Raw genomic sequence first — 26,709 nt, 5'->3', positions numbered from 1 at the left:
GAAAGGACACTCGTGTGCTGAGCAGATCATTAGCTTTAAATCCATTCTTTCATACCTGCAACTTAGGAATATGAAAGCCATGGTGACCTTTGCCAATTGTTAAGAAGGCTAACAACTCGATTGATCAAATCACCTTAATTAAAATTCTGAACTGGACTTGGACAATAAAACAACAATCATTCAACAAATCCTGATGGATACCATATCCAAAGTGAAATTTAGAGGAGAAATTTCAGATAGCTTTCAAATCATGACTGGAGTTGGGCAGGGAGATGGGCTCTCTGCTATTCTCTTCAACTCTGTGCCTGAGAAAGTTATCTACGAGTAGCATAAAGAACTGAGTAAACAAGGTATTGAAAACGGGGATTACACTGGGCTGTAAGAGTAACGTGACAACTGACTGACTAGCATTTGTATATTACAGTTTTATCTTATTCCATTGGCACAGCTGAAAAACAATTCAACCAACTCAAAACAGAAGTGGCAAAGGCTGGTCTCCAGATCTCCTTCAAGAAAACTAAGTTCATAACGGATATCAAGCCAGCGCCCAGAAAGCTAGCAGTGGAGCATGGGAGAATAAAGCAAACAAAGAACAAAGAAGTGAGTGGATACTAACATATCTGAAAAAGAACCATTTGTATCCAAGATCAGTGTCCTTCAATGCCAAGCTCAGACATTACTGTACAGTACAGCAACTCAACCATTGGCCCTGTGTGCAGCAGAATGCCTTGCGATGAATAAGAAAGGTTTGGTGGAAAAACTAGAAGCCGAGGAATGGAAGATCCTGAGAAAGGTCTTGGCCCGTTCAGAGAAAATGGTGAGTACAGAAAAAGGTACAACTATGAGGTATATTCACATATGGAAAAGATAATGTTGGACACCAATCAAAAAAGGAGGACTGCATTCTATGATCACCTGACACGAATGAGTTCAGACAGACTATCCAATTGAATCTTTGCTTACTTTCTGGATAAGAAGACCAAATGAGCCTGGTTCATTGAGGTAAAAAAAGGATATACAGGAAGTGAGAATTACATGTGATGATATCCTGAAACAAGATCCCCTTCGAAAGAAACTTGGAGGATCAGAAAAAGCCCAAATTCAAAACAGGCAAGAAGTGGACTGAGGAGAGAAAGGAAGTTCACCAAAGATGAATGTGGGAACACTGGGCAAAGGTTAAAGATCATGGAAGAAAACAGTTCAAATGATGTGGGCCAAAGCTGGTCGAAATGAAATAATTATTAATACTAATATTTTTCTTTATGTTTCTTCAATAATTATGGATTTTAGGGTGTACCATGGTGTCAGAATTTTGTCCTCCTGGAGTTCTTCAATGTGCGAGAAACCAACACCATGAACTTGCTGCCTTTAAATGCTCTTAAATATCACTGAATTCGGCTGGGTTTGAATCCACATCCTTGGGAGTAATGCCAATGATAACTGACTATGCTAATAACAGTCTATTAGTAACTTGCATACTGAGGGGTTGTCTCTTTTAGAACTCCGATATATACCTAATTTCTACATCATGGTCCTAAGGCAGAATGCGATGTATCAAAAATCTTGATTTTTCACAAGTAGCCTACTATTTTAAAGGGATTACGGGACATGACCTGGAAAGTATCTTTACGCAGTAATAAAACTAAAAACATATTTCAAAATATACTGTCAGATTATTATTATACAGCAGCATGACAAACACAATATACTGTAGTAAAACAGAAGAATGAGTTTAATAAAATATCTACATGAACTATTTCCATGCAGTAGGTTACATGAATAGCATAATGTTTATGAATAACAAAACAAAGAACAATTTTTATAGCCTTGTATTCAGCACATTCAAGAACAATACAAACACTCATTTATCTCTCTGTCAGTCTGAATGCTCTGGTGTGCATTCATTTCCAGGACCACTGAAACAATTTGTCAACGTAAGTGTTAGCCGTATGCAATTTTTTTTTTTTTTTTTTGAGAGCTGCAAATCAAGTATATGGATGTTCATCAACAAGTGAATTCCTGGATTTTATCAAGCTGTAAGTTTTCTCACACTTAGTCCATTTAATTTCAAGCCCAGTTAATTGTCCTGCCGTCTGTGTCAGTAGTTCTTCTGTTTCTCTACCAATGCAGACATAATTTCTTCAGAGCTCTTCTATTCCCGGCTGCTTCATGCCACATGCTACAGCCAGTGGTGTCCCCATCAGCGCTACGGTACAGGATAGTCAAAGTTGAAAGGAGATGCTTGTAAAATGAAATGTTGGCCGTTAGTGAAGGTATGTGTTGCAAGTCAAAGACTAAACACTTTCACGTTTGAGTCTTCTTCGCCTTGTGTTCATCAATATATATATATCTGTAGCCTAGATCTTCCATTTTCTTATGTATGTTATATTCCATTGTCAACTGGATTATTGCTTTGCATACATGCTGTACTTTTTATGACAATGCAAGAAACTCTGCACACCATATCATAGGTGACGAAACAAGTGCCGATAAAACAACTGCTGCAATTCAATAGGTGTTTTAACATCCTTTGCTTTCTTTTTAACTCCAAGCAAATGTGTCACCAAATTATGGCTCTGTGTTGTCCGGCTCCATGGCTAAATAGTTAGCGTGCTGGCCTTTGGTCACAGGGGTCCTGAGTTTGATTCCTGGCAGGGTCAGCAATTTTAACCACCATTGATTAACTTCTCTGGCATGGGGACTTGGTGTATATGTTGTCTTCATCATCATTTCATCCTCATCACGACGTGCAGGTCACTTACGGGCGTCAAATGGAAAGACCTGCACCTGGCGAGCCGAACATGTCTTCAGACATTCCCGGCACTAAAAGCCATACACCATTTCATTTCATGGCTCTGTGTTAAAACGTTTATAGGGGGAGCATCCATGCACAAATGCATCACCACTTCTGTTCAACTATTACAATTACTTTCATAAACCTCATCTGTTTCATTATGGAATGCGGATTTCAATACATGAAACAACCTGTTCTTCCTTTGAAGTTCCAGACACTTCTGTTCCAGCATTATAATCACTTTCATAAACCTCATCTGTTTCATTACAATCACTTCTGTTCTTGAAGTCAACTTCCTCCACTATTTCATCCAACCATGAAAGTATCTGACCACTAGATGCCACGAAAACTTGCTTAGTTGCACCAACAATCTCTATGTCTTACTATCTAACATTTCATACTAAACACAACCATATTAAACAAAACATTTCTTATTACAATGTACATAAAGTGTACAATGTTTTGACTTGTTACTGAGTGCTCCGTTCACCAAAGATGCACTGTCACGTATAACAGACTGAGAGCCATTGTTTACAAAAATAATGGAAGTTACCGAGCCCTTCCCTTTCTAACAGTCAATGTGACACGTATACAGCCGTCGTTTGTGGTGTTTGAACCAAGTATTGGCAAGGACTAAATTATGATCAGTGTAGAATTCAACTAGCCGACTTCCTCTTTCATTTCTTTGTCCCAATCCAAATTCTCCTACTGTATTACCTTCTCTTCCTTGGCCTACCACTGCATTCCAGTCTACCATCACAATTAGATTCTCGTCACCTTTTACATATTGTATTAAATCTTCTATCTCTTCATATATTCTTTCGATTTCCTCATAATCCGCTGAACTAGTAGGCATATAGACCTGCACTATTGTGGTGGGCATTGGCTTGGTGTCTATCTTGACGACAATAATTATTTCACTATGCTGGTCGTAGTAGCTTATTTGCTGCCCTATTTTCTTATTCATTATTAAACCAACTCCTGCATTACCCCTGTTTGATCTTGTGTTGATAATTTGGTAGTCGCCTGACCAAAAATCCTGTTCTTCCTGCCAACGTACTTCACTTATACCAACTACATCTAACTTTAGTCTATCCATCTCTCTTTTCAGATTCTCTAACCTACCACAACGATTCAAACTTCTAACATTCCACACTCCGACTCGCAGAATGTCAGTATCCATCTTCCTGATGATCGTCCCCTCTCGTGTAGTCCCCACCCGGAGATCCGAATAGCGGACTAGTTTACCTCCGGAATATTTTACCCGGGAGGAAGCCATCATCAGAACATCATTCATACAGAGAGAGCTGCATGTCCTCAGGAGTTAGTTACGGCTATAGGTTCCCGTTGGTTTCAGCCGTGTAGCAGTATCAACACAGCTTCTGAGTGTTATTACAAGGCCATATCAGTCAATCATCTAGACTGCCGCCCTTGCAACTTCTGAGAGGCTGCTACCCCCCTTTCGATGAACCATTCGTTAGTCTGGTCTCTCAACAGATACCCATCCGATGTGGTTGCACCTGCGGCTCGGCTATCTGCTTCATTGGGACACACAAGCCTCCCCACCGTGGCAAGGTCACATCCTGATAATCACCTATTTCTGTACTATAAATAATAAGAAAGTTAAGTCTTAAAATTATAGAAACACAGCATTACCATCAGCATTATCTGTTACTGCTATTTATGGGCTATTTACTTCTTAAATATTCATTCCTGGGGGAGATATTAACCTTCAAACTTGATGGGGTGACATTGATCACTTTTAAGCTTAACTGTTTCCTGACGGTTAAGGTGCTGGCCTTCTAACCCCAACTTGGCAGGTTCGATCCTGGCTCAGTCCGGTGGTATTTGAAGGTGCTCAAATACGACAGCTGCGTGTTGGTAGATTTACTGGCACGTAAAAGAACTCCTGCAGGACTAAACTGCGGCACCTCGGCGTCTCCGAAGACCTTAAAAAGTAGTTAGTGGGACGTAAAGCAAATAACATTATTATTAACTGTTTCCTACCTGTTTTAAAATAGTTAATTATTGTTTAATTAATTAATAAATAATTAAGATATTTTAAATTCTAGGTGTCACAATGGGAAGGGTATATTAAAAAAGCCTGGCAGTAGGACATATGGCAATTTCTCTGAGAAAAGCTGCTGAGAAGCATAAACTCAGTTATAGCACTCTCAGCAGTAAATACCATGGACTTAGGATTAAGAAACATGGCAGACAAACTGTGTTGAGGTTAGAGGAAGAGAAAAGCCTTATAAAACCTGTCATAACCTGTGCAGATTGGGGTTTTCCACTTGATTCATTCAATATTAGGATGTCTGGCCAATATTATTCAAATAAGAATGATAGATAGGCCTAAGAATTTAAAAACAATCTTCCAAGACCAGAATGGGTCAGGGGTTTGCTCGGCAGACACAAGGACCAAGCAGGCAAAAGACTTGCAACAAACATCTCGGCAAACCGTGCAAAAGTGTCTCCTGTAGTGATTACAGATTATTTTGCCAATCTTGAAAAATCCATTGCAGACATTTCTCCAGACTGCGTAGGCTACTGAACTATGATGAATCTAATTCGAGCGACGATCCACGAAAGACGCTCAGCATTTCTAGGCGAGGAGTAAAATACCCTGAAAAAGTCTGCAATCACTCAAAGTCATCAATTTCTATTATCATCTGTGGGTCAGCTTCAGGTGGTCTTTTACCATTATACGTCATTTATAAGGCTGAAAGGCTTTACAATACTTGGATGGGAAACTGACCAAGAGGCCAACCGTGTTGTGATGCACCATGCTGTTCTAGAGGAGCGAGATACAACAGGACCAGTCATGGATGGATTGATATGGATACTTACATTCTGTGACTGGTTTGATACAATTTTTCTGCCTCATGCAAAGCGTATGCCAGGAAAGAAACTGCTTCTGGGAGATAACCTATATTCCCACTTTTCTCCATACGTTCTGCAGTCATGCAATGAAAACATCTTGTTTGTTTGCTTACCACCTAATTCCAAAAATATATGCCAGCCTTTAGATGTGGCTTTTATTTTGGCCCATGAAATAAGGATGGCGTAAGACACTGATAGTATGGAAGCTTACGAATGGAGGTCAGACCGGGCTTCCTAAGCCACAGTTTCCACAGGTTCTAAGGGAAACTCTTGAGAAAATGGATAGTGTCCATCAAAAGAATGATGAAGTATGCCAGTCAGCAATAAAGAAGAACCTACAGGCTGATTTTAGAGCAACAGGTGTGTACTCATTGGATGCTGGGAAGGTACTGAGCAAACTCCCTTACAGTACTGACCCTAACAAGGAAGAGAATATCAATAATCCATTGACAGAGTTTTTGAAAGAACAGCGAAATAAGGAAAATAATACCCTGTGCAGAGACAGGCAACTGAAAGTGATTCCTGGAAGGAGAATCACCTGCTTATGACAATCAGATGAGTCCAAGGATGAAGAAGAAATCCCAGTCGCGCTAGTAGGTACTGAAGATGATGATAATGAGGAAGATGACGAAGAGAATCTAATTTGATCAATCTTACCCCCTTAAAGTCAACCAAACATTACTAGAAAACTACATGGTAGAATTGGCTGGGGGTGAAATTGGTCATATATGAGAGCTTCTTCTCTACATCAGTGCTATTCATGGAAGCTGATCAATATGACACCACACTATGGGTGAAATTGATCACTGACATTTTTTTTATTTTTTACAGTCTTAAAAATATCATGAAAAATTATGCACCACATATTATGATGTTCTACTATCTGAGCTTAGTAAGAGAGTATTTAATTACTTTATTATCTCCATTAATATAGAAGTTACAGTTAATAACAGACTGAGAATGATCAATTTCACCCCACTACTCAGTACATCTACATATATAAAATAAGAGTTTTGTCTGTACATTGCTCAGAATTTGAAAAGAATGGTATTTCTGTATCGGTCATGTCCACAGTAACAGGAAAATGCATTTTTTACTTTTCCGTAATATCTGTCTGTCTGTCTGTATGTATGTACACGCATCACGAGAAAACGGCTCAAGAGAATTTAATGAAAATCGGAATGTAAAGTCAGGTGATGAACCGCTACAATCTAGGCTATCAATTATTTTAATCGCGCTGAATGAAATGGTAGTTTAGGGGAAGGCCTGAAATTTAATTCTCAAATATTTATGTTATTAGTGGTGGTGTATTAATGAAAATCGCTAGACAATAATGGGAAATAAGTTGCTACAATATTGGCTATACACGCTGAGAAAAATGGTAGTTTAGGGGAAGGCCTAAAATTTAATTGTCAAATATTTATTTTATTAGTGGTCGTATCTTCACGAAAATTGGTATGCAAAGTCGGGGAATACGTCGCTATAATCTAGGCTGTCAATAATGTTATTCGCACTGAGAGAAAGGGTAGTTTAGGGGAAGGCCTGAAATGTAATCTATATATAAAATAAGTGTCTTGCCTTATCATTGCTCAGAATTTGAAATGAATGATATTTCTGTATCTGTCATGTCCACAGTAACAAGGAAATGCAATTTTTAATTTTCCGTAATTTCTATCTGTCTGTCTGTCGGTACACGCATCAATAGAAAAGGGCTGAAGAGAATTTAATGAAAATCAGTATGTAATATCGTGCGATGAACCACTGCAATCTAGGCTACAAATTATTTTATTCACGTTGAGTGAAGTGGTAGTTTAGGGGAAGGCCTGAAATGTAATTCTCAAATATGTTATTTATGTTATTAGTGGTCGTATCGATAAATAGTTAATAACTAACATAACTTTAGTTATGTCGTAAGTTAGTAGTAGTTATGTAAGAAATTATTAAATTTCCGATCACTTATGTCTTATACATTGTTACCGTACCGCATATAATCAGAGATATTCATGAATTTGCATTTTTGTTGTCCATATCAGCGCCAAGTCACGAGAAAATGGGTGAACAGAATTTAGTGAAAATCAGTATGTAATATCTGAGAATAAGGAACTACAGTCTACGATATCAATAATTTTGTAAGACACCCTAATATCACAGAGTCGGAAGAAAACTAATGTGAAGGCCTGCAATATAGAAAGCTCATAAACTTTATCAACAATAACATTACATTGACCATTGTTTGTTGTGATGTGCTTTTTGTTTTCTGTTTCCTCTCATCCCCGATAGATAGGATTACTGCAGCGTACCGAGGTTTTTTCAATTTGCTTGACGTCGCACCGACACAGGTAGGTCTTATGGCGACGATGGGATAGGAAATGAATAGTGGTGAAGGAAGCGGCCTTGGCTTTAAGGTACAGCCTGGTGTGACTGGTGTGAAAATGGGAAACCACGGAATACCATCTTCAGGGTTGCCGGCAGTGGGGTTCGAATCCACTATCTCCCGGATGCAAGCTCACAGCTGCGCGCCCCTAACCACACGGGCAACTCGCCTGGTCGTACCGACTGTAACAGCCTGCCTGTATATTGGCGGGAAGTAGCTGTGGAGTAAGATAACTTTCTTCTTTAACATGCCATTCCTCTGGTTCATACATTTTCTGATATATCTGGTACGTAACACACTGGTTCATCATAGTATTCGAGCTATTCAATCCCTACTCTGAGGCACTGATCGGATTGAGTAGTGTGCATATTTAACGGAATAATGACAGAGGAGTGTTCACGGCAGTCTGCGACCTGGTTATTCCAGCTCTGGAACTTTGGACTCTTAGATCGGCACCGTAGTAGTACTGTTCGTTGAAAGTGAGAAAGTGTGCGTTTTCATTTGATCGAGTAGGCCTATTTTATATGACAACATTGCTTTCAATCGCTACATTCCTACTGACGTTTTTGTAATGACCTATGTTTAATTCAGTTAGGAAAACCACAAATCAGTCTTGCTGAAAATCCCGTAGCGAAGCAAGGGTACATCAGCTAGTAACTGATAAGAATAGTGATTACCTATGAGGTCTTAGATGGAACTAGTGCCTTATTACAGATCACAACTGAAATACTACAGTATATAGGCCTATAGACGTATTAATAGACCTTTATCACTTTCGAGATGTAGAGTGTAACACAATGAAAGCACCTTGATGTAGAAATCATTTTTAATATAAGTTAAAGGGTCAAATGAAGGAGTCCAGCAAACATGGCATAATTATATACCTGTGATATCCTATTCACAACTTTTGGTTTGGAAGATACCAGCGGTTCTTCATCCGGAAATGGTATTAGTTTATCTGATCTATCTGGCAATGAAGTAGCAGATACCGTGGCAAATATAGGTAATCCAGGAAGTTTACGTAACACGCTACCAAACTGATCTGTGTATTCAACGTTTTCATTTAATATCTTATTTCTTTCAGACAGTGATCCTGCAATCCATCCGGCATAACCAATGCTAATCAAAAGTCCTCCTCGTACAGCAGTCCTCCAAACCATATTGAACCAAACTATACGTCGTTTTAGCTCAACTAAAGTAAATTTAGTAAGAGTATCGTTCAGTTTACAAACTGGTCACGTTTACAAGTTTCACAATTACAATAAATCTTGCTTTTTGGACAACGATAATTCACACTTTTTAGGTTATTTTCCACAATTCACACACAGCACTACACACACATGACGAACGGAATGCAATACAGCAGGGCTGGTTACCTAACAAATATCGTAAATTTCATATCTGCTTCTAGTTGTATATAAGTATTTTATTAGAATGAAATAACTATATTACGCATGAATATATTGAATTACTTGACAGTACACTGATTTTATACAATTGGATAAAAGAAAGTCGCACGAAAACGATTAAAAGAAAACCAGTTTGCGCACTAGTTACGTTGCCATCACTGATCCATAATCACAAGAGCACGTGTTACATGGGTCTGCTGATGCTTGTATTCTACTATACTGCAGTGAATGAATGGTTAAAAGCATGAAGTTAGTAGCTAAAGATGAGGCTAATAAGCTGAAGATGTTCGATGTTAAATTGATGAGGAAGAAATTACTGTTTGAAAGTAAATTTATAACAGATTTGTGGAAGAAGTTACCCATTCCAGTTTCTGCACAGCAGTATGTTACAGGTATGTTGTAGACTGTGAGTGCAGGGCTAGGATAGTTTTAATTCAACTGCTTTAAGTTTAGGAGAGTCTTTACTAATGCCAGACCTTTGGAACAGATTCAGCGGAAGAAGAAGACGGAGACTCATCTCATCACAGGCGTTCAAACGAGAAATGTAAGTAACACACGAACTTAAATTTGACACATCATAAAACAGTTTGTCATAGAATTTTTGAAATTTAGGGATTAAACACCTAATTTCTGCACTTATGCAGTTTTTGTGGTTTTAAACCAATTCAGAATGGAATTATTAGGCTAAAAGTGTAACGGCCACATAGGCCTATGTGTCAATTTTCCTGAAGAGGTTAAACTGTCATTTTACGAAATCGGTTATTTTGTAAGTGGTGTCTTTTACCACCACAACATCAGTATGCTGCCATTTCCGACGGGTCACATTTGCATCTGCCCAACCTTCGTCTAGATATAATTTTGTCATACCCTCCTGTCTGAATTTTCTAATTTTTTATGTATGAACCCATCCAATTTACAATATTCTATCAGTAGTTTTCGCTGTGCTGCACGCCGTTTCCATCTGAAACCCATCTCCTTCATATCCACCTTAATGTTGTTTTCTTCCACTTGAAAGCAATCCGTTCTTCTAATACAGGAAGGAGTTTCTAACACGTAGGTGCTACCTTCTGCTGCAAATAATAGGTTTCAATTGTACCTTTTATCACCCAATGATCAAAGTCGTCTATTTCTGCTTTTTAGGACCCGAGTAGTGGCCGTTTCTTGCCTGGTGTTGACTAGATACCGTCCTCATCACTATTACTTCTTATACGCCATATTGTTCGCTCTGAAACATTACAGTACTTTGCAGCCTTAAGTGTAGGGTTCATTATAGGCACAGAGAGACATTTATTATGAGCTTCATCATTACATAGCTTTATAATTCCTTTTATTAAGTTTCTCTTTTTTTTCTGCTAGTGGCTTTATGTCGCACCGACACAGATGGGTCTTATGGCGATGATGGGAGAGGAAAGGCCTAGGAGTTGGAAGGAAGCAGCCATGGCCTTATTAAGGTACACCTCCAGCATTTGCCTGGTGTGAAAATGGGAAACCACGGAAAACCATCTTCAGGGCTGCCGACAGTGTGATTTGAACCCACTATCTCCTGGATGTAAGCTCACAGCCGCGCGCCCCTAACCGCATGGCCAACTCGCACGGTCAATTAAGATTCTAGCCTCACTGTGAATTGTTTTACCCCTCTGTCTCTTTGCTGCCATATTACGGGTATTAGATCTAGTTCGCTATGAATTATATAAAAAGCACTAACGAATGACGACCTATTACTCCCTACAATGTATTGATTAATACACGTCTAAATATATCCATTCACACTCACACGTCAGCCGAACATTTGCTCATTAGGAGCAGTGTCCGATGTTGTGTGCATGTCCAACCCTGCCGCTTCCGCATATCCCTTTCCCTGCCCAAGTGCTTACCCAGCTATCTCTTTGCGTGCCCATAGTATGTATTTCTACTGTGTGTCACCATATGGTGCTTTAATTAATAAAGTCAAAATGCTGTATGGCCATTGTCACAGATGTGTCCAAATAGGGGATGGATATTCAGGAGTGGTTTGAGACTAGGCAGGGTGTACAACAAGGCAGTGCATTGCCCCCACTTTTATTCATCTTTGTAATGGATTAATTTATGAAGAGAGTTAAGAAACTCAACAACATCTCAGAGTTTAAAGCTCTTGCCTTTGCAGATGATGTGGTGATATGGGGTGATAGTGAGGCTGAAGTTCAACAGAAGCTGAATGACTGGAATGCTATATTCAAACAATTTGGTCTCAAGATAAGCAGGTCCAAAGTGACAGTGTTGCCTGTTAGTCAACAGAACATCCATACTAACATCACTCTAGATGGATCCAAAATCACTGACGGGCTAGTGGTCATTCTCACAAGTGTTAGCGTGCTAGTTATCTTGGCAGTGTAGTAACAACAGATAGCCGACCATCTGCAAAAATTACTAGTAGAGTACGAATGGAGCACAGTTTTATCATCTTGTGAGAAGACTTCTTTGAGATGTCGGGCTCCATGGCTAAATGGTTAGCATGCTGGCCTTTGGTCACAGGGGTCCCGGGTTCGATTCCCGACAGGGTCAGGAATTTTAACCATCATTGGTTAATTTCGCTGGCACGGGGTCTGGGTGTATGTGTTGTCTACATCATCATTTCATCCTCATCACGACGCGCAGGTCAAGTCAAGTCGAAGGACCTGCACCTGGCGAGCCGAACATGTCCTTTGACACTCCCAGCACTAAAAGCCATACGCCATTTCATTTACTTCTTTGGGATAAGCTAGTTCCATTAAGATCAAAATTAGTACTCTACAGGAGCTTTTTTGTACCAGTTGCCTCATACAGTCTAGAAACCTGCATTCAAACAAACAGAAATATCAGCAAACCGCAAGCAGTGGAAATGTTCTTAAGGACTATGATTTAGGAAAGGAGGAGAGACAAAATAAGAAGCGATGAGATACACCATCTTGTCCAACTGAAAAAAATCCCTTAGTGAGATCTGTGTTGAAGCCAGGTTGAAATGGTTTGGTCATCTCAAAAGAATGGATCCACAGAGAACAGCTACAGTGTGGTTTGAGAAGGAAATCAAAGGCAAAAGATCAGGAAATCGACCAAGGAAGAGATGGATCGATCAAATTATAAATTGTCTAACTGGATGAGGTCTGGATTTGCAGCATGTTATGGAAGAAAACCTCTACATGGACAGAAGTAAATGGAGAGCGCTCCTTCATCGCACCTGGGAAACTGGAACTGGTTCATGAGGATGGTGATATTACCATATGGTGTCACAGTATTCTTCCAAAATCACTGACGGGCCAGTGGTCATTCTCACAAGTGCACACCAGATATTGCTTATTCCTCGTGTACATGTGATAGGGTGTACCAATTGTACTAATTATTAACAGTTTCAATGAATTCACACGTGCTTTCAGCAACAGTTGCATAATTTGAAATGACGTAACGCTGTAGCTACACTGTGTGACATTAATGCTGAAGCTTTTCTTATGTTCATCATTTCTGTGCCTGTATAGTTTAGATGACTGACATCAGTTTTGTGGCATGCTTTAATTTCATGGCTGTCATTCTTAACCAGAGCTTGCACAAGTTCTTTTGAGACAACTTTACCATCAGAAAATTGAAAGCCAGTGTCGAGAAACCAGTTCCTATTTAGTTTCAGTGGGTGAGGGGTATCTGCAAAGAAGTACACTTTTGCTGACGTCCGTGGGTTCAAAAACCATATTTTTGGTTCATTGATTCCATATGCTTTCCACAAGCCTTGATTTGCTGTGCCCATGTCACAGACACATGCCATTACTTTGTACCCTATTTCCGAAATACGAGAAACCAAATTGTCTAGTATGTCTTTTGTCTTTTTTTATCTAAATCAGCGTAAATTACTTGCTTCCAATTTTTGAACAGTCCTCTCACCATCACAGCTTGCAATTGGGAACTGGGGCCTATAATTTCATCCTTCAGGGGTTCATATTCAAAAGCACTTTTGTTTGCTTGATGACGATGATGCTTGTTGTTTAGAGGGGCCTAACATCTAAGGTCATCGGCCTGAAAGCACTTTTAACGCGCATTTCGTCAAACTGGAGGACTGTAATTTTCTCTTGGTCTTTATATGAGACAGCAGCAATCTTCATCCTATGCAGAATATCTTCCAGGATTCCACTTCCGTTTTGCATGTCAGTTTTTTAAGCCCAATTTTCCAGCGTTGAAAGTCCAGGCGGAGGGTAATGCAGTTTTTCTCTCATATAAATGTAAGTTTTCTTGTCTAGATACCTTAAAGTGAAAGCCGCCGATATGTCTTCATCAGTCCAATGAAGCGTTTCTGCTGGTTTGTGAGTATCTTTATTTGATTTTCAGTAGAAATTCCTTTCAAACCGTTCACCCGTTTTGTATGGATGCTCTGAACAGAAATTTTTAACCCCCTACATTGAATTAACTCCTTACGCAGCTTTGATGTAATTTGCTTTCTGCTGTCTCTAATTTCAATTTAAGGACATTGTTAGTTTTTCTTCATCATCTAACTCTTTTTTCAATTTTTCAATTTCTTCAGTCAGAGCCATAGTATTATCACAGACCTGGGTAGGTGGAGTGGCTGGAGGAGGTGGTGAACTTGCAGTAGTCGTGTTATGTTCTGAATCTTTCAACAATTCATCAGCCATTTTCCTATTGCCGTTTCTTTCCCTCCTTCTTAATCTATCATGTGGCAGTTGTTCTATGCTATGCAAAACATCCAAATTTCTGTAGGAAACAACGTCTTTGTTAAGCACATGTTTGGGAGGAAGCCCTAACTATTCACCCTTTAGATCCCTTTCAAAATTGCAGTCAGAAAAATGTTTGAAACACACCCGGCACAAATTTGTGTTCCATCTATGGAGAAGGTAGACAGAATGCATACCAGGCACAACACTTGTATCTGGATAGGCAACAACTGACAGGCATAACATTTCGGAGTGTGGAAATAAGTCTGCGAGCTACTGTGTTCCTGAGAAACCGGAGTAATATAATGAAATTGTGGTTACGGGCTAGACAACACCAGGAATCATGAGCGCCACTATTAATTCATAATGGGTGCCTCGAATGAACCCATAAAAGAAGCACAGATGTAAAATGCATACACTGTAACCATACTCTCAAGATCATCCCATGTTGTTTGCCCACAATGAAGAGGCATAACCCTCATGTTACCACATGGTCCATTACACAGGAGGTGGACATCAGCCGGGCATCTGTTATGCGGATATTGCATACCTAACATTTTCACCTGTGCTCTCTGCACTTACACAGGAGCTCCATGGTCATGATTTCAGAGCCCGGGTGCTGTTCTGTCAATAGACCCTATAGCATGCAAACACTGATCCTGCATTCTTTTTACAATTTTCTTTACATCACATTGACGCGCCTGTAACCGCATGGCCAACTTGCCCGGTAAATGGTGTATGCACAGGAGCCAGCCAGTCCTGGTCACCTTAGACAGCTCATCACTGCGGCATGCCGATCCATTATGCTGGAGAAGTTGCAATATGCCACATGGTCTGTACAACATCGCGCACAGTTCTGTATTAACCACAGAGGTCATCAGTTGAAGCAAGTGCTGCATTAAATGACGTAGGTAACTGAAATCCTATCACATGTTTCCTAGCCTCTTCCAACCCAGGTCTATACCATATGCCACCATACCAGCAGCTCTTTTCAGGGCCAAATAAGCAAATTGGTCTCTGAAAACGTTTAAGTAGGCTATGCAATCTTGCCACATCTCTGGCAACTGGCTGCAAAAAAAAAAAAAAAAAAAAAAAAAAAAGATAAAACAGTGTTCGCTTTCAGATCTCTGACCACGCCCCTGCCGAGTGAGTTATTGCGAGGTTTGACTTGCAGCGGGCAGTTCCCAGCCCATACAATATCTGTTTGTGGTCTGTGTGCGCATCTCCTGTTGTAAGGCACATGTTCTTCGTATTTCTGCTAGTTTTACAGGTTGATTCAGGGTACTCTTATGTTCAGTTAATAGTGGCGCTCATTTTTCCTGCTGTTTTCTAGCCCATAATCGCTCATCTCATTATATTACGCTGGTATTATATTGAATGCACTTGATAACTACTGTAGTCTACTATGTTTTTGGCAATGGAAATAAAAATTGAAAACTTGTAGTCAGGGGACATCGTTGTAAAAGCAGTTTCCAAGCTTTTGTGCTTCTATCACTCCAGCCCTATGATGAAATACTGGTACAGCAGGTAGGGAGGAGAGAGATTGATTTTTGAAGGGTGATGAAAAGTCCATTCAGAACATGGCAAAGTCACTACTTTAAAATACTATCGATTTGATATAACTACACATTTTGCAACGTATACTATTTCTAGATGCCTTTGCTGGTGGACCTAGTGTTTACAGTGCACTACGTCTTCTGGTATGGCCTAGAGCAATTTTGTTACTTTCATTGATCTGTCTCAGCTTTATCCTTGGTTTTGACAAAATGAAAGTAACTGAGGTATGAGTGATGCTAGTAATGCCATTCCTTCTGCAGCCAGTCCCTGCTATGAATGGCATGAAAATATTGCTCATAGGGTTGGTTGGTGCTTGCATTTCAGTGGGCTTAGCAGACTGATTTGTAAATAGCAACTTCTGGCTCGGCGAGGAAAGCAACGGGAAACTACCTCACTCCTCATTTCCCTAGTATGCCTCTTCAGTGATGCCTAGGCCATCTATGACAGTTGATGGCAGAACTGTTGAGGATCCAACCAGCCTTGGGGCTGAGGACTAAACAAACAAACTATTTCTAGAAACTTATTATAAACAATTATTTGCAGTGCTGAAATTGTAGCTTATGTGTAGTTAACTAATGAACTATATTTTGGTTCCATGGCTGTCCGTGTAGCAGCCTTCGTTTCAGAGATCGCCGGGTTTGATTCCCAGCCAGGTTGGTGCTTTCAGTCTTAAAATGGTAAATTCCATTGACTCAAAGACTGGGTGTTTGCGTTGTTTCCAGCATTCCTGCAAACCATGCACCACACACCGTACTATCCTCCACCACAATAACACATAATTTCCCAAACATGGCTGATGCCACCCCGAGAGGGTCTGTGTTACAAGGGCTGTACCAATGTAGGAATAGCCATATGAAGTTATAATTAACTAGAACATGTATGAAGAGAGGAAAAAAACTTCAGTTAGATGGCTTGATTTCTGCTACAAGCTTTTTATTTGCTGTTACTTTGAAGTTAAAACAAACAGGGTATAGCTGAGTAGATACAGCAGAAGTGTAGATACAGCTTTGCAGGGATGTTTTAAATAAATACTTTAATATTCATGTGGTTTACCTTGTTTATATTTGAAAATAATGCCATATCTTGCTTCCATTTCAGACTCTTCAACTCAGCTCACAATACAGGCAATACCATCATGTCATATTCCATTATCTTATGTAGTATTAATAGATTTGTATGCTTATTTGTTTCAGTGAGGCCTTTTCTTTTACATGGAGAAGGTTCCACTCGAGCTAAAAGTTTGGAAGAACTTCATAATAAACTGGAAGAAATGAAAGGTACCTCATAGGTTAATACTTTATTTTGCTTTTAGTGTTAATTTTTAATACTTCCTGTAGAGTACACTAGAGATATTACAAAACTAATCTCTACTTGTGTTTTGTGTTCTACTTATTCTTTTGTTTTGGCCTGCTGTGGACTACGTTAACTTGATTTGATTTCAGCTGTTTCTGAGCTTTGGTCCTCGTCTGTATTCCTTCATTCTTTCACTTTGCAATCTCCTCGTCTCTTCCGTCCACAGTGCTTGGATCTGGGATCTAACTTTATCTTGGAAACTCATGGTGTTCTTGATTCTTGACTTGTGAGCATCCCTGTTGCTGACTTCCATTCCTTGTATTCCCATTTCTTTCAGGTCCTTCACCTCCCGATGCCAGTGTACCATAGTTTTCCTGGTCTCAAAAAACCTTACTACCTGGTTGGTCAATCTTTCTGGGTCCATTCTGTAGATGTGTCTGAAGAACATCGCTCTCCTCTTCCAGATGATGTCTTAAAATCTTCTCTGTCAGGTACAATTCTTTCTATATGATCCATTATCTGATTTCAGCGCTCCCAGTATCTTCCTCATAATTTTTCTCTCTACCAGTTCCAACTTCTTGACCATTGAACAAGGTCTTATTGTTGTAGGTGTTTTGCTGGGACTGTGTTTTGTCTTACCGTCTTACTAATAAACGGTGTATAACTTTTATACAAGGTTTATACACCGTTTATGTGAAATTCGTTACTAATAAACCGTGTATAAGCCTCCTGTGTATACACCTGTTATAGTTATTCATTGAATTGCTTATACAGACCAGGACCCTTGTATAAGCGTTGTATAACAGTGAGTAGCGGAAAAAGAAACGAGTGAGCAGTTTATTTTCGTGGTATTTATTGTCTACAGTAATATAATCGTGGTGAAATATTCGACTCATCCATTTATCATTGAACACACATTGAAAGAATGCACGATAACGTTGATGATCTTCACGATATTTTAAACATAGAAGACATACACCATTCAGAGGTTATGGGGGCTAGAATTCTTCCTAAAGTAAAACACTTTTTGTGTAATAATGTGTTACTGCTCAATAGACTTTTGATATTGCGAGTTTATTATACATTATCTGCCCCTACAAAGATCTTTCTCAAATATGAGTACCTATAAAATGGGACATATTCCTCGAGAAAAAAAATGGCACAACTTGAAAACCATACGTAGTATGATATCCATACTTTGTAGTTGAATGCACAGAAATATAATGTATAGATGCCTAATAGAAACTTTTTTTATCAAACCTTTCTTTTAATCTACAAAACAGTTTTTCCTTTCTCCTGAAAAGTAAGGATTTTGGAATGTGTACCCTTTTCAACTCGCCGATTCAATTACAATTGCTTACGTTTTCCGTACTATCCCAGTTAGGAGCTGTTGATCTTTTCGTAAGCCTTTCCATTTCTTTTTTTGGCGTTCATTACACAAGCAAGCTGAAGAAATGTTGATATCAGTATAAGCCAATTTCCAGCTGTCTCACTTAGTGTTGCCACTGCCTTTTCGATATGCCGTGCTACTGTGCGACTTTCCGGAAAGTTTTGGTTGTAGATAACCAGCAGAAGCGATCATAAAGGCGGTGAACGTGCGAAATACGTCAGTGAACTGCAGGAAGAGATTCCTACGCCTTGGAACGTGTGTATACGTGCTGTATAGTAATACAATGCGTATACCTCTTTTATTAGTAAGAAAAATGTAAAACGCTTGTACAGGGTTTATTCACTGTATAACTAAACAAGAGTTAAACAACTGTATAAGGACTTTTTATTAGTAAGACAGTTATTGTATTAAAATACTTTCATCTGAATGTGTACACATTAACCCGTTAAGTGGGGAGGTCATAAACGAGGAATTTCTGCATAGTGGGGAATCATTTTCAGTAAAATTTTTCTTTAAGAAAGAAATAGTTTTTGCCAACCTACACCCGCTTAAATATTATGTTAAGTTAAACTTAGCATAAAATTATAGGTTGCAGTGTAAATTGCGTTATTATTTACAATTAAAACGATTTTTCAAATCATCCAGTGTCAGTGCAGAAATTGCATATGAGCCATTTCATATTTACTCTGATTCGGAGTATTATTTGTGTTGCTTATATTAATTTATCGTTGAAATGCATAACACACAAATGACAAATTATCAAATACTCCAAATAATAGACACATTCACTCAAATATCACATTTTCCTGAAATAAAATGAAAAATGTACTCACCACTTAAGCCTTTAACTTGCCATTGTAGAGGGCAGCGAGTAATCCATGAGTTCATTCATCACAATTTTGTCACCGCATTATACAAAATTACACTAAATTCTTCAACACTATTTACACTAATAATTTACACTCAATAGCTATAACAAGTTACTAGAGAAAAAATCGAAATAACAATTTCAGGATGGTCACATATAGTTGCTGGCACACGGATTGTACAGCGGTCACCGAGTGTAGACTACGAGCTTCCCAAATTCCCTGAGCATGGAACCTGAAGACTCACTGGCATTCTTGCAGTGCTCATACTTCAACTGTATGGTATAGCCTGAAGCAAGGAGAGGGGCACCAAGCGACATTGCAAACTACACAACAATACTGAGTGTTCCGCTGCTGGATTGAAATCTGGAAAATGTCTTCCCGAGAATCGAGTTGACAAGTCAATGGGTGCGGGTCTCACTGATCGAATTGGCAAGGCTGCGTTAGGGATAGCGTTCGCATACTTCTGAAATTGTTTCTGCACAATTTGAATATGAAACTCCAGCTGAGTGAATTTACCGCCATGTTTCTTGTATATCACAAAAGCATTGAACACTGTTATGTCCAGTAGGTGTCTAAAAATCTTGTGGTAATATTTCTTCATTCTTTTTCTCCGCGTACTGTATGGCACGATACATTGGTCCGATAAGTCCACTCCTCCCATTGAGTCATTGTACTCAATACCTACGACCGACTTCTTTTTTGTTTCCCCTTTCTTGTTTAGAACAGTGCGCATTTCCGCCTCATGAATACTACTCAGCATGCAGACATCTCTCTTGTCTTTCCACTTCAAGGCCATGAGTTTGTTTTTATAGGTAAAAGCCACCTCCCCTTTTGTTAACTTTTTTCCCCATGATGTCCTTCGGAAGATTTTTTCTGTTAGATTTTACAGTACCAGCAGCGTCTATCTGAATCTCATTGAGCTGATCAAAGAGTTCCGGGCTACTGTAATAATTATCTAGAACTATGAGGTATCCCTTATTTAGAAGAGGTTCGGCTAGAGCAAATACAACTTTCGAGGGCTTGGTATACTGAGAAATATTTAACCTACAAACCTCATTTACTAGCTCAGTTTCCTTGCCTGTGTACCACAGGATATTCCACACATATCCTGTTTTAGCCTCACATAATTTAAAAGATTCCATCCCGAAACGACCTTTCTTCTTAGGAATGTACATTTTCCACCCCAAGCGACCTTTCCAGAGGAGTAAACTTTCGTCAGTTGATAGATGATCATCTGGCAAATAGGAAATTTTAAATTTTGATACAAGAATGTCTAAAACTGGCTTCACTTTGTAGAGTTTTGGGGATACTTGCCGATCGTAAGCCTCATTATCTGAGAAATGTAAAAATTTCAGGAGAAGGAAAAAATGTTTCTCAGACATGGTCTCGTAAAACACGGCCGTAGCAAACAATCTATTGCGTGAAACATAATGAGATAGCTTCGGCTTTTGAATTAAACCCTGAAGGAAAGCTTGTATTGACTGCTGAGCGTACAGATTAGTTTGCTCTCCAATAAGTTCACACAGTGCATCGTCAATGAAATGCTCAAATATTTCATCGGGTTTTTTTTTATTTAAAAGTTCGCCCTGAATTCCACTTTGGTATGTAACTGGAAATTGGGCTCTCCTACATCCCCTTACATTCCAGTCACTAGGCGGAGTAGTAGGCAAATTTCTCTCACTTTGTGACTCGCTACTCTCACCGCAGCTTGAACTCGACACCTATCCACGGCATCTAGGCAGCAGGCCTATTCCGACGGAAGCACTCGTGCGGGATAGTTTCACCATTACTATCTAAACTAGAATCACTGCAACTGTCTTCCTCACTGAGTTCGGGAATATCCCATATATCATCACTCAGAAGATCTACAATTCTTTTGCACATGTTCACAACAAGTAGGAAACGCTACATGTAGAATTAAAACAATAAATCACAACAGGTATTTATAAACTATACCAACAAAACAACTTATGAGAGCTGAAAACATTCACACCGAGACGCGCAATACTACGCTCCACACAGCACACTGACCGAGTTTCTCGCCAAGCGCCACATAGGTTGTTCTTGCGCTACGCAGCTATGTAGCAGATAGCAAGGGGATTCCCAGACGAGAACTGCTTAGATACACGAAGGTGAAACAATTTTTCTGAACATATGGAAAAAGTTTCAAACCTACCACTTGTTTCGTAACAGGGATAAAAAATAAAAACTTTCAGCGCTTCACATGTTGCACACCCACCAGCGGGCTAACTCCGGCCACGTCATCTGAAGCGAGCCCCACTCTACGGGTTAAGACTTCACATGTATGGTATGTAGAAAATAAGTTGCATTGAGACTGCATGTTCAAAAGTCAAATAAAAGTAGGCACAGTTGAAACTAAATTATACGCAGCCTTGAGTAAAGCATATACTGTATTTAACTAGTCCCAGCAAAACAGCATTATATTACATATACTGTAGTATTTTGAGTTATAAGTAACTGATTTAGAACTTAATTCTTATTTATGCGTAACATATTTTCAAGCTCAAGTTTTGAGTTGTACGTATTCTTATTACATATTTGCTTTGAGAACTCAGTACGTCAAAATTTAATTGAAATAATAAATAAGGTAGTTCAACCTATTCAATACAAATAAATAAGAAATGTAGTGTTACATTCCTATTTAATTATAAGCAGAAGCGGTGCCGGTTTTGACCCCAATCCGGGTCATCATCAGCCGAATAAAACGCAAAAAACAATGCATAGGTAAGAAAGAAATTAAAGAACAAGTCCCCACAAAAACAGTTGAAGCGGTAATATAAAACAACGGGGATAGGCACTGTAAAATTCAGAAGTAGAAGGTAAGTCACTTAAAAGAAGCAAGGCGCAATCTTCTGAACAGCAGCATAGCACGTGCAAAGTTCGGAGATCAGTTAAGTGAGCCAGCTTGCATGCACTATCAGGCACGAAGTTACAACACAGTCCAACAAATATGAAGATCCAAAATCATGCAGAAGCTGAAGACAAGTCGCTCGATTGAAGTAAATTGCCAGCTCCCGGAGATCAGTGCAACATATTCAACGTCAGGCACTGTGCTTTCAAACGCCGATGGAACTCGATGAATAGCTTAATGATCCAGTATTCGCTTCGGTCGCGAAAATGTACATATATATTCGGCTGATGATGACCCGGATTGGGGTCGAAACCGGTACCGCTTCCGCTTATAATTAAATAGGAATGTAACACTACATTTCTTATTTATTTGTATTGAATAGGTTGAACTACCTTATTTATTATTTCAATTTAATTGTGATACATTTCAATACGGAACATCATGAAATTTTTATCTTTAAAAACACAGTACGTGTTATTGTATGTCAAAACGGCTAGCTCAAAGAGAATATTTCAATTGTACTACTGCACAAGCGGTGCTGGTATGTAAAGGGAGGAACAAATGCTACAAGGTGGATTTTTTTTACTGCACGATGCATAGAGTACAAAACATATGTCTGAGAAATTATCCATGTTTATATCAATACAGGTGATTGATCGGTATGTCTTCAACAGCCATGGGTGTCAGAAAACAAAAATGTATCTCTCTGGGAGAAAAAAGAAGATTTATTCTAAAAGTGGAGGATTATCCACAAAAATCAAAAGTGTAAATTGTGACTGGTCTTGTTTTCTATGGATTTAACTTTATGGCTGTTTATAAGTAGCATTTTCATTTACTGAAGAATTATTTAATGATACCTCTGAGTAAAAGAAGTATTGGAATGAAAAAGAGAAAGGTCCATTATAATTGTGAACATATGTTTAAAATCTTCATTAAAGTAGAATTTTTGTAAGATTTTGTTTTTTGTTAAGAAGATTGTAAAATAACCACAAACTTAAGGAGTTCAAATTGTTTCCTCAAATTACGTATGAACCCATTTCTACTGCAAATTGTTATCTTCAGAAGTTTAATGAGAATCAGATTTATCAAAATGTCACACTATTGCCATCAGCATTTACAGTTGAGTGCAGTGACAACAGAAGTGCACACATCCATAAACTCTTCATTCCACGTACCAGTGGTGTGCACTGAATCCCAGCTACCCTAGCGCTGCTTGGGTAAAGAATTTTGTATTTACATTTTTGTATTACTCCTTAGAACGTTTCTTTATCAATTAAAAAACTGCAAACAACTAAGTAAGGCAAGTACAGCTGTCTTGATAACCCATTCTCTCTACCACAGTCCAGATCTCTTCAGCAATCTAGGTTTCATTGCCGGAGCGAAAGAGAGATACCCCAGTGAAATTCAAGTGGCTTGGTTGAGGCATGAGCTTCAAGCCACCTTCTGTAGGGGTGGCGGGGTGATAGCTGTTGGCCTCGCTCGAGATTAACAGCATCTTATGGTGGCAGAGCAGCTAGCTTGGGTGTGTGTTAGTTAAGTATTTAGTGCCACACACCAGAGGGCTACAAGAAGAAACAGTATAGCCACTTGCAGATAGTCTTGCTAATAAAAATAGCCATTTTATGAAATTAAATTGTAATCAAAGTATTTATTTTATTTTTGGATTTCGGCATGTATGAAGTTTTTGGTAGCGATTCATTGATGGCAAGTGTAGAGTACGTTTTTTGATCTATGCGGAAAAATATTTAGGTTGCCCAGCCTGAACACAGAGTCAAGCGCAAAGTAAAATAACTTTGTATTTGGTTGCTTTGAATGAGTGGGTTTGTATGTAGGCCTAATGGTGGTATATTGTGAATTTTTGTAGCATTTTCCTTGAATTATAGATAAGTATTCGCGAGTTCTGTGGCATTCTTTGTGAATATAACAGTGGTATATATTATGAGGAATATTTCCCCTCGTTTTGCTCATTCACTTTAGATTAGGTTTTTGAAGTTAAAAACCAAGAAGTTAGTCTCCCCGTATATTTCTGTGAAAACCATTGCTGTACTATTACCTACCGAGCTCGATAGCTGCAGTCGCTTAAGTGCGGCCAGTATCCAGTATTCGGGAGATAGTGGGTTCAAACCCCACTGTCGGCAGCCCTGAAGATGGTTTTCCATGGTTTCCCATTTTCACGCCAGGCAAATGCTGGGGCTGTACCTTAATTAAGGCCATGGATGCTTTCTTCCCACTCCTAGCCCTTTCCTATCCCATCGTCGCCATAAGACCTATCTGTGTCGGTGCGACGTAAAGCAACTTGCAAAAAAAAATAATAATAATAATACTATTACCAAGTCAGTGGATGAAACTGTAAGTAAAATTTTAAAAATCTGCTGTGGCTTAAATTATGATAATACCGTCAGTGCCGTGTAAATAATTATAAACACATTCTACGCGTTTCCTTTTGAAACACATAGAATGTGTTTATAATTATTTACATCGTATAAGCCCAAAATATACTTCATGAATAGTTACACGGGCCGTAAAAGTCTAAATGATAATAAAATAATTATTATACATCACAAGTCAGTCTTTGAAGTTAGGACTACTATTTCTTTTTCTTTTCTTGGAGTTCAGTATTTTATAAGAATGGTCTACAACACAGTAGAATTCACACTGCAACCATCCTGAGGACTATCTTCTCTGGGATTGTCCCCATTAACTCCATCCTCATATTTATAGTTACTTGCAATATATTAACAACCATGTAGTGTATGTTAATGTGTGCACATTAAAATATTGGTGCTGTTGTGAATGTTACAAATTTATCATGTTAAGACAGGTTATGAGATTATTTTGTGTTTATAAGGAATTACATGTAGGTGGTCAAGAAATGTATTCAGAATATTTTCTTAAGAAATGTTTGCAAAATGTTATTTTTTCTGCTCTTTAATTTACTGTTGTGTTAATACTGTTTTTTTTTTCCTTTCAATAGTCTTGAATGTTAACAGTATTCCTCTATATTGGCAAGCAATAACTTTAAAATAATTCTGAGCATTTTAATTTCCAGGTAAGAAGTTGATGTATAAAGAGAAGTTGTTGAAGAAGGGTTTAAAAAACAGACTGACTAAGAAGAAAAAGAAAGAAGAGCGAAAATTAAAGAAGTCTTTACTGAAAGTTAAGAAATCAAAGGGAGAATTTGAAGATAAAATCAAACCTACTGTAAAACCTGCAAAACCTATATATAATAGTGAGGGTAAGATAGTATTCAGTAAGTTTGACTTTACAGAGTCTTCAGCTGCTGCCGAAACAATTAAGAAGAAAGACAAAGAACCAAGAGATCCTCAGAAGATATTACAAAAACTACAGAAACAAAAGGAAAAGTTGAAGAAGTTGGAAAATGAGGGTGAAGTGGAGAAAGCAAATGAGCTGAAAGAGAAACTGGCTTGGAAGAATGCTCTGAAGAAGGCAGAAGGTATTAAAGTAAAGGATGATCCTGAACTTCTAAAGAAGACACTAAAAAAGCATAAGGAGAGAAAGAAACAGAGCAAGAAAAAGTGGGCTGCTAGGGAAGAGAAGGTTAAACAAATGAAGGATGAAAAGCAACGTAAGAGGACTGATAATATTTTACAACGGAAGAAAGAAAAGAAACTTAACAAGTTAAAGAAAGCTGCTAAGAAGGGGAGAGTCATTCCTGGTTTTTAAATTTAATTTAGGTACTATGTATGTTGTTTTATAGTAATTATTTCCATATTTCCTCTAGTGTCTGTGCAGGAATCTTGTGGGAATGTGTGTGTTGGAAGTTGTAAAAAATCATTTACATTTTTAACTTGTACATAAGAAATGAAATATGTAATGTGTAAATTTTGAAATATTAATAATAACAGAAAAAAAAATGGTAAAGAAAATTGGTGTTGTTTTGATTGTAAATAGATCCATAGTAATATAAATTGGGACTCATGGCTTTGTGTGTGAATATTGCATACACAGTAATGATAATGTCATTTAATGTTACCACTAAAACAATATTTGAAATGACCATGGTAGTTTCTTTGGAAGTTGGTTACTGTATTTAAAGTATTTGAAATAATGCTGTTTTAATTCACATAATTTTTGACCATTACTTAAATTATGTAATTAAATTATAGTCTAGCAATAAGTACGGAAAATGCCAAATTAATTGTAATTGATCATTGAGCTCAAAGCCAACTTACAGGATGCTTAAAGGAGTTGGAAGTTATCATTGATTTCTATACTTGGGTTCAGTCATCAGTGACATGGGAAACTTTGAAAAGATGTATTGTCGTAGGTTGAGTGGCCATGGTTAAACTAAGATTTGGCAGAACCAGGCAATACTGAGGACTTTGATGATACATCTAGTTGAATATCTGGTTTCACAGGCTGTGAGACCTTGTATATAGACAAGAGTCAAATTGATGTCTTTGAGATGTGGTGTTGACGAAGAATTCTACAAATAACATAGAGAGAACAACAAATATGCCCATCATAGATTTAACTAAATATCACTAAACAGCTAACTTCCCATGTGTTTTTTTTTTAAAATGCTATTTGTTCAGGGGATCGACATATAGAGATCTTTTTCCCCTACTTGCACCATGTTA

General features: G+C 38.5%; 2 protein-coding genes across 2 annotated transcripts in view; one reads left to right on the top strand and one right to left on the bottom strand.

Annotated features, from left to right (window-relative positions):
• The window catches only part of LOC136880215 (endonuclease G, mitochondrial), a 40,430-nt gene extending 30,948 nt beyond the window's left edge, over positions 1-9,482 (bottom strand). Inside the window, exon 1 of the mRNA XM_067153285.2 lies at positions 8,936-9,482. Within this exon, the coding sequence (XP_067009386.2) occupies positions 8,936-9,211 (276 nt within the window). The 5' untranslated portion in view covers positions 9,212-9,482. The remainder of the gene's footprint in view (positions 1-8,935) is intronic.
• Positions 9,483-9,618: 136 nt separating this feature from the next.
• On the top strand, positions 9,619-25,995 carry LOC136880189 (surfeit locus protein 6 homolog). Its single transcript, XM_067153283.2, has 4 exons — positions 9,619-9,852; positions 9,948-10,004; positions 16,878-16,961; positions 25,158-25,995. The coding sequence occupies exons 1-4, from the start codon at positions 9,693-9,695 to the stop codon at positions 25,790-25,792; spliced, it is 936 nt and encodes a 311-aa protein (XP_067009384.2). The 5' UTR covers positions 9,619-9,692; the 3' UTR covers positions 25,793-25,995.
• The last annotated feature ends 714 nt before the right edge of the window (positions 25,996-26,709 follow it).

Source organism: Anabrus simplex, chromosome 1, assembly GCF_040414725.1.
Source record: "Anabrus simplex isolate iqAnaSimp1 chromosome 1, ASM4041472v1, whole genome shotgun sequence".
Classification (NCBI taxonomy): Eukaryota; Metazoa; Arthropoda; class Insecta; order Orthoptera; family Tettigoniidae; genus Anabrus; species Anabrus simplex.
The sequence above is the reverse complement of the archived record's forward strand: the minus strand, read 5'-3'. Positions and strand labels throughout refer to the sequence as shown.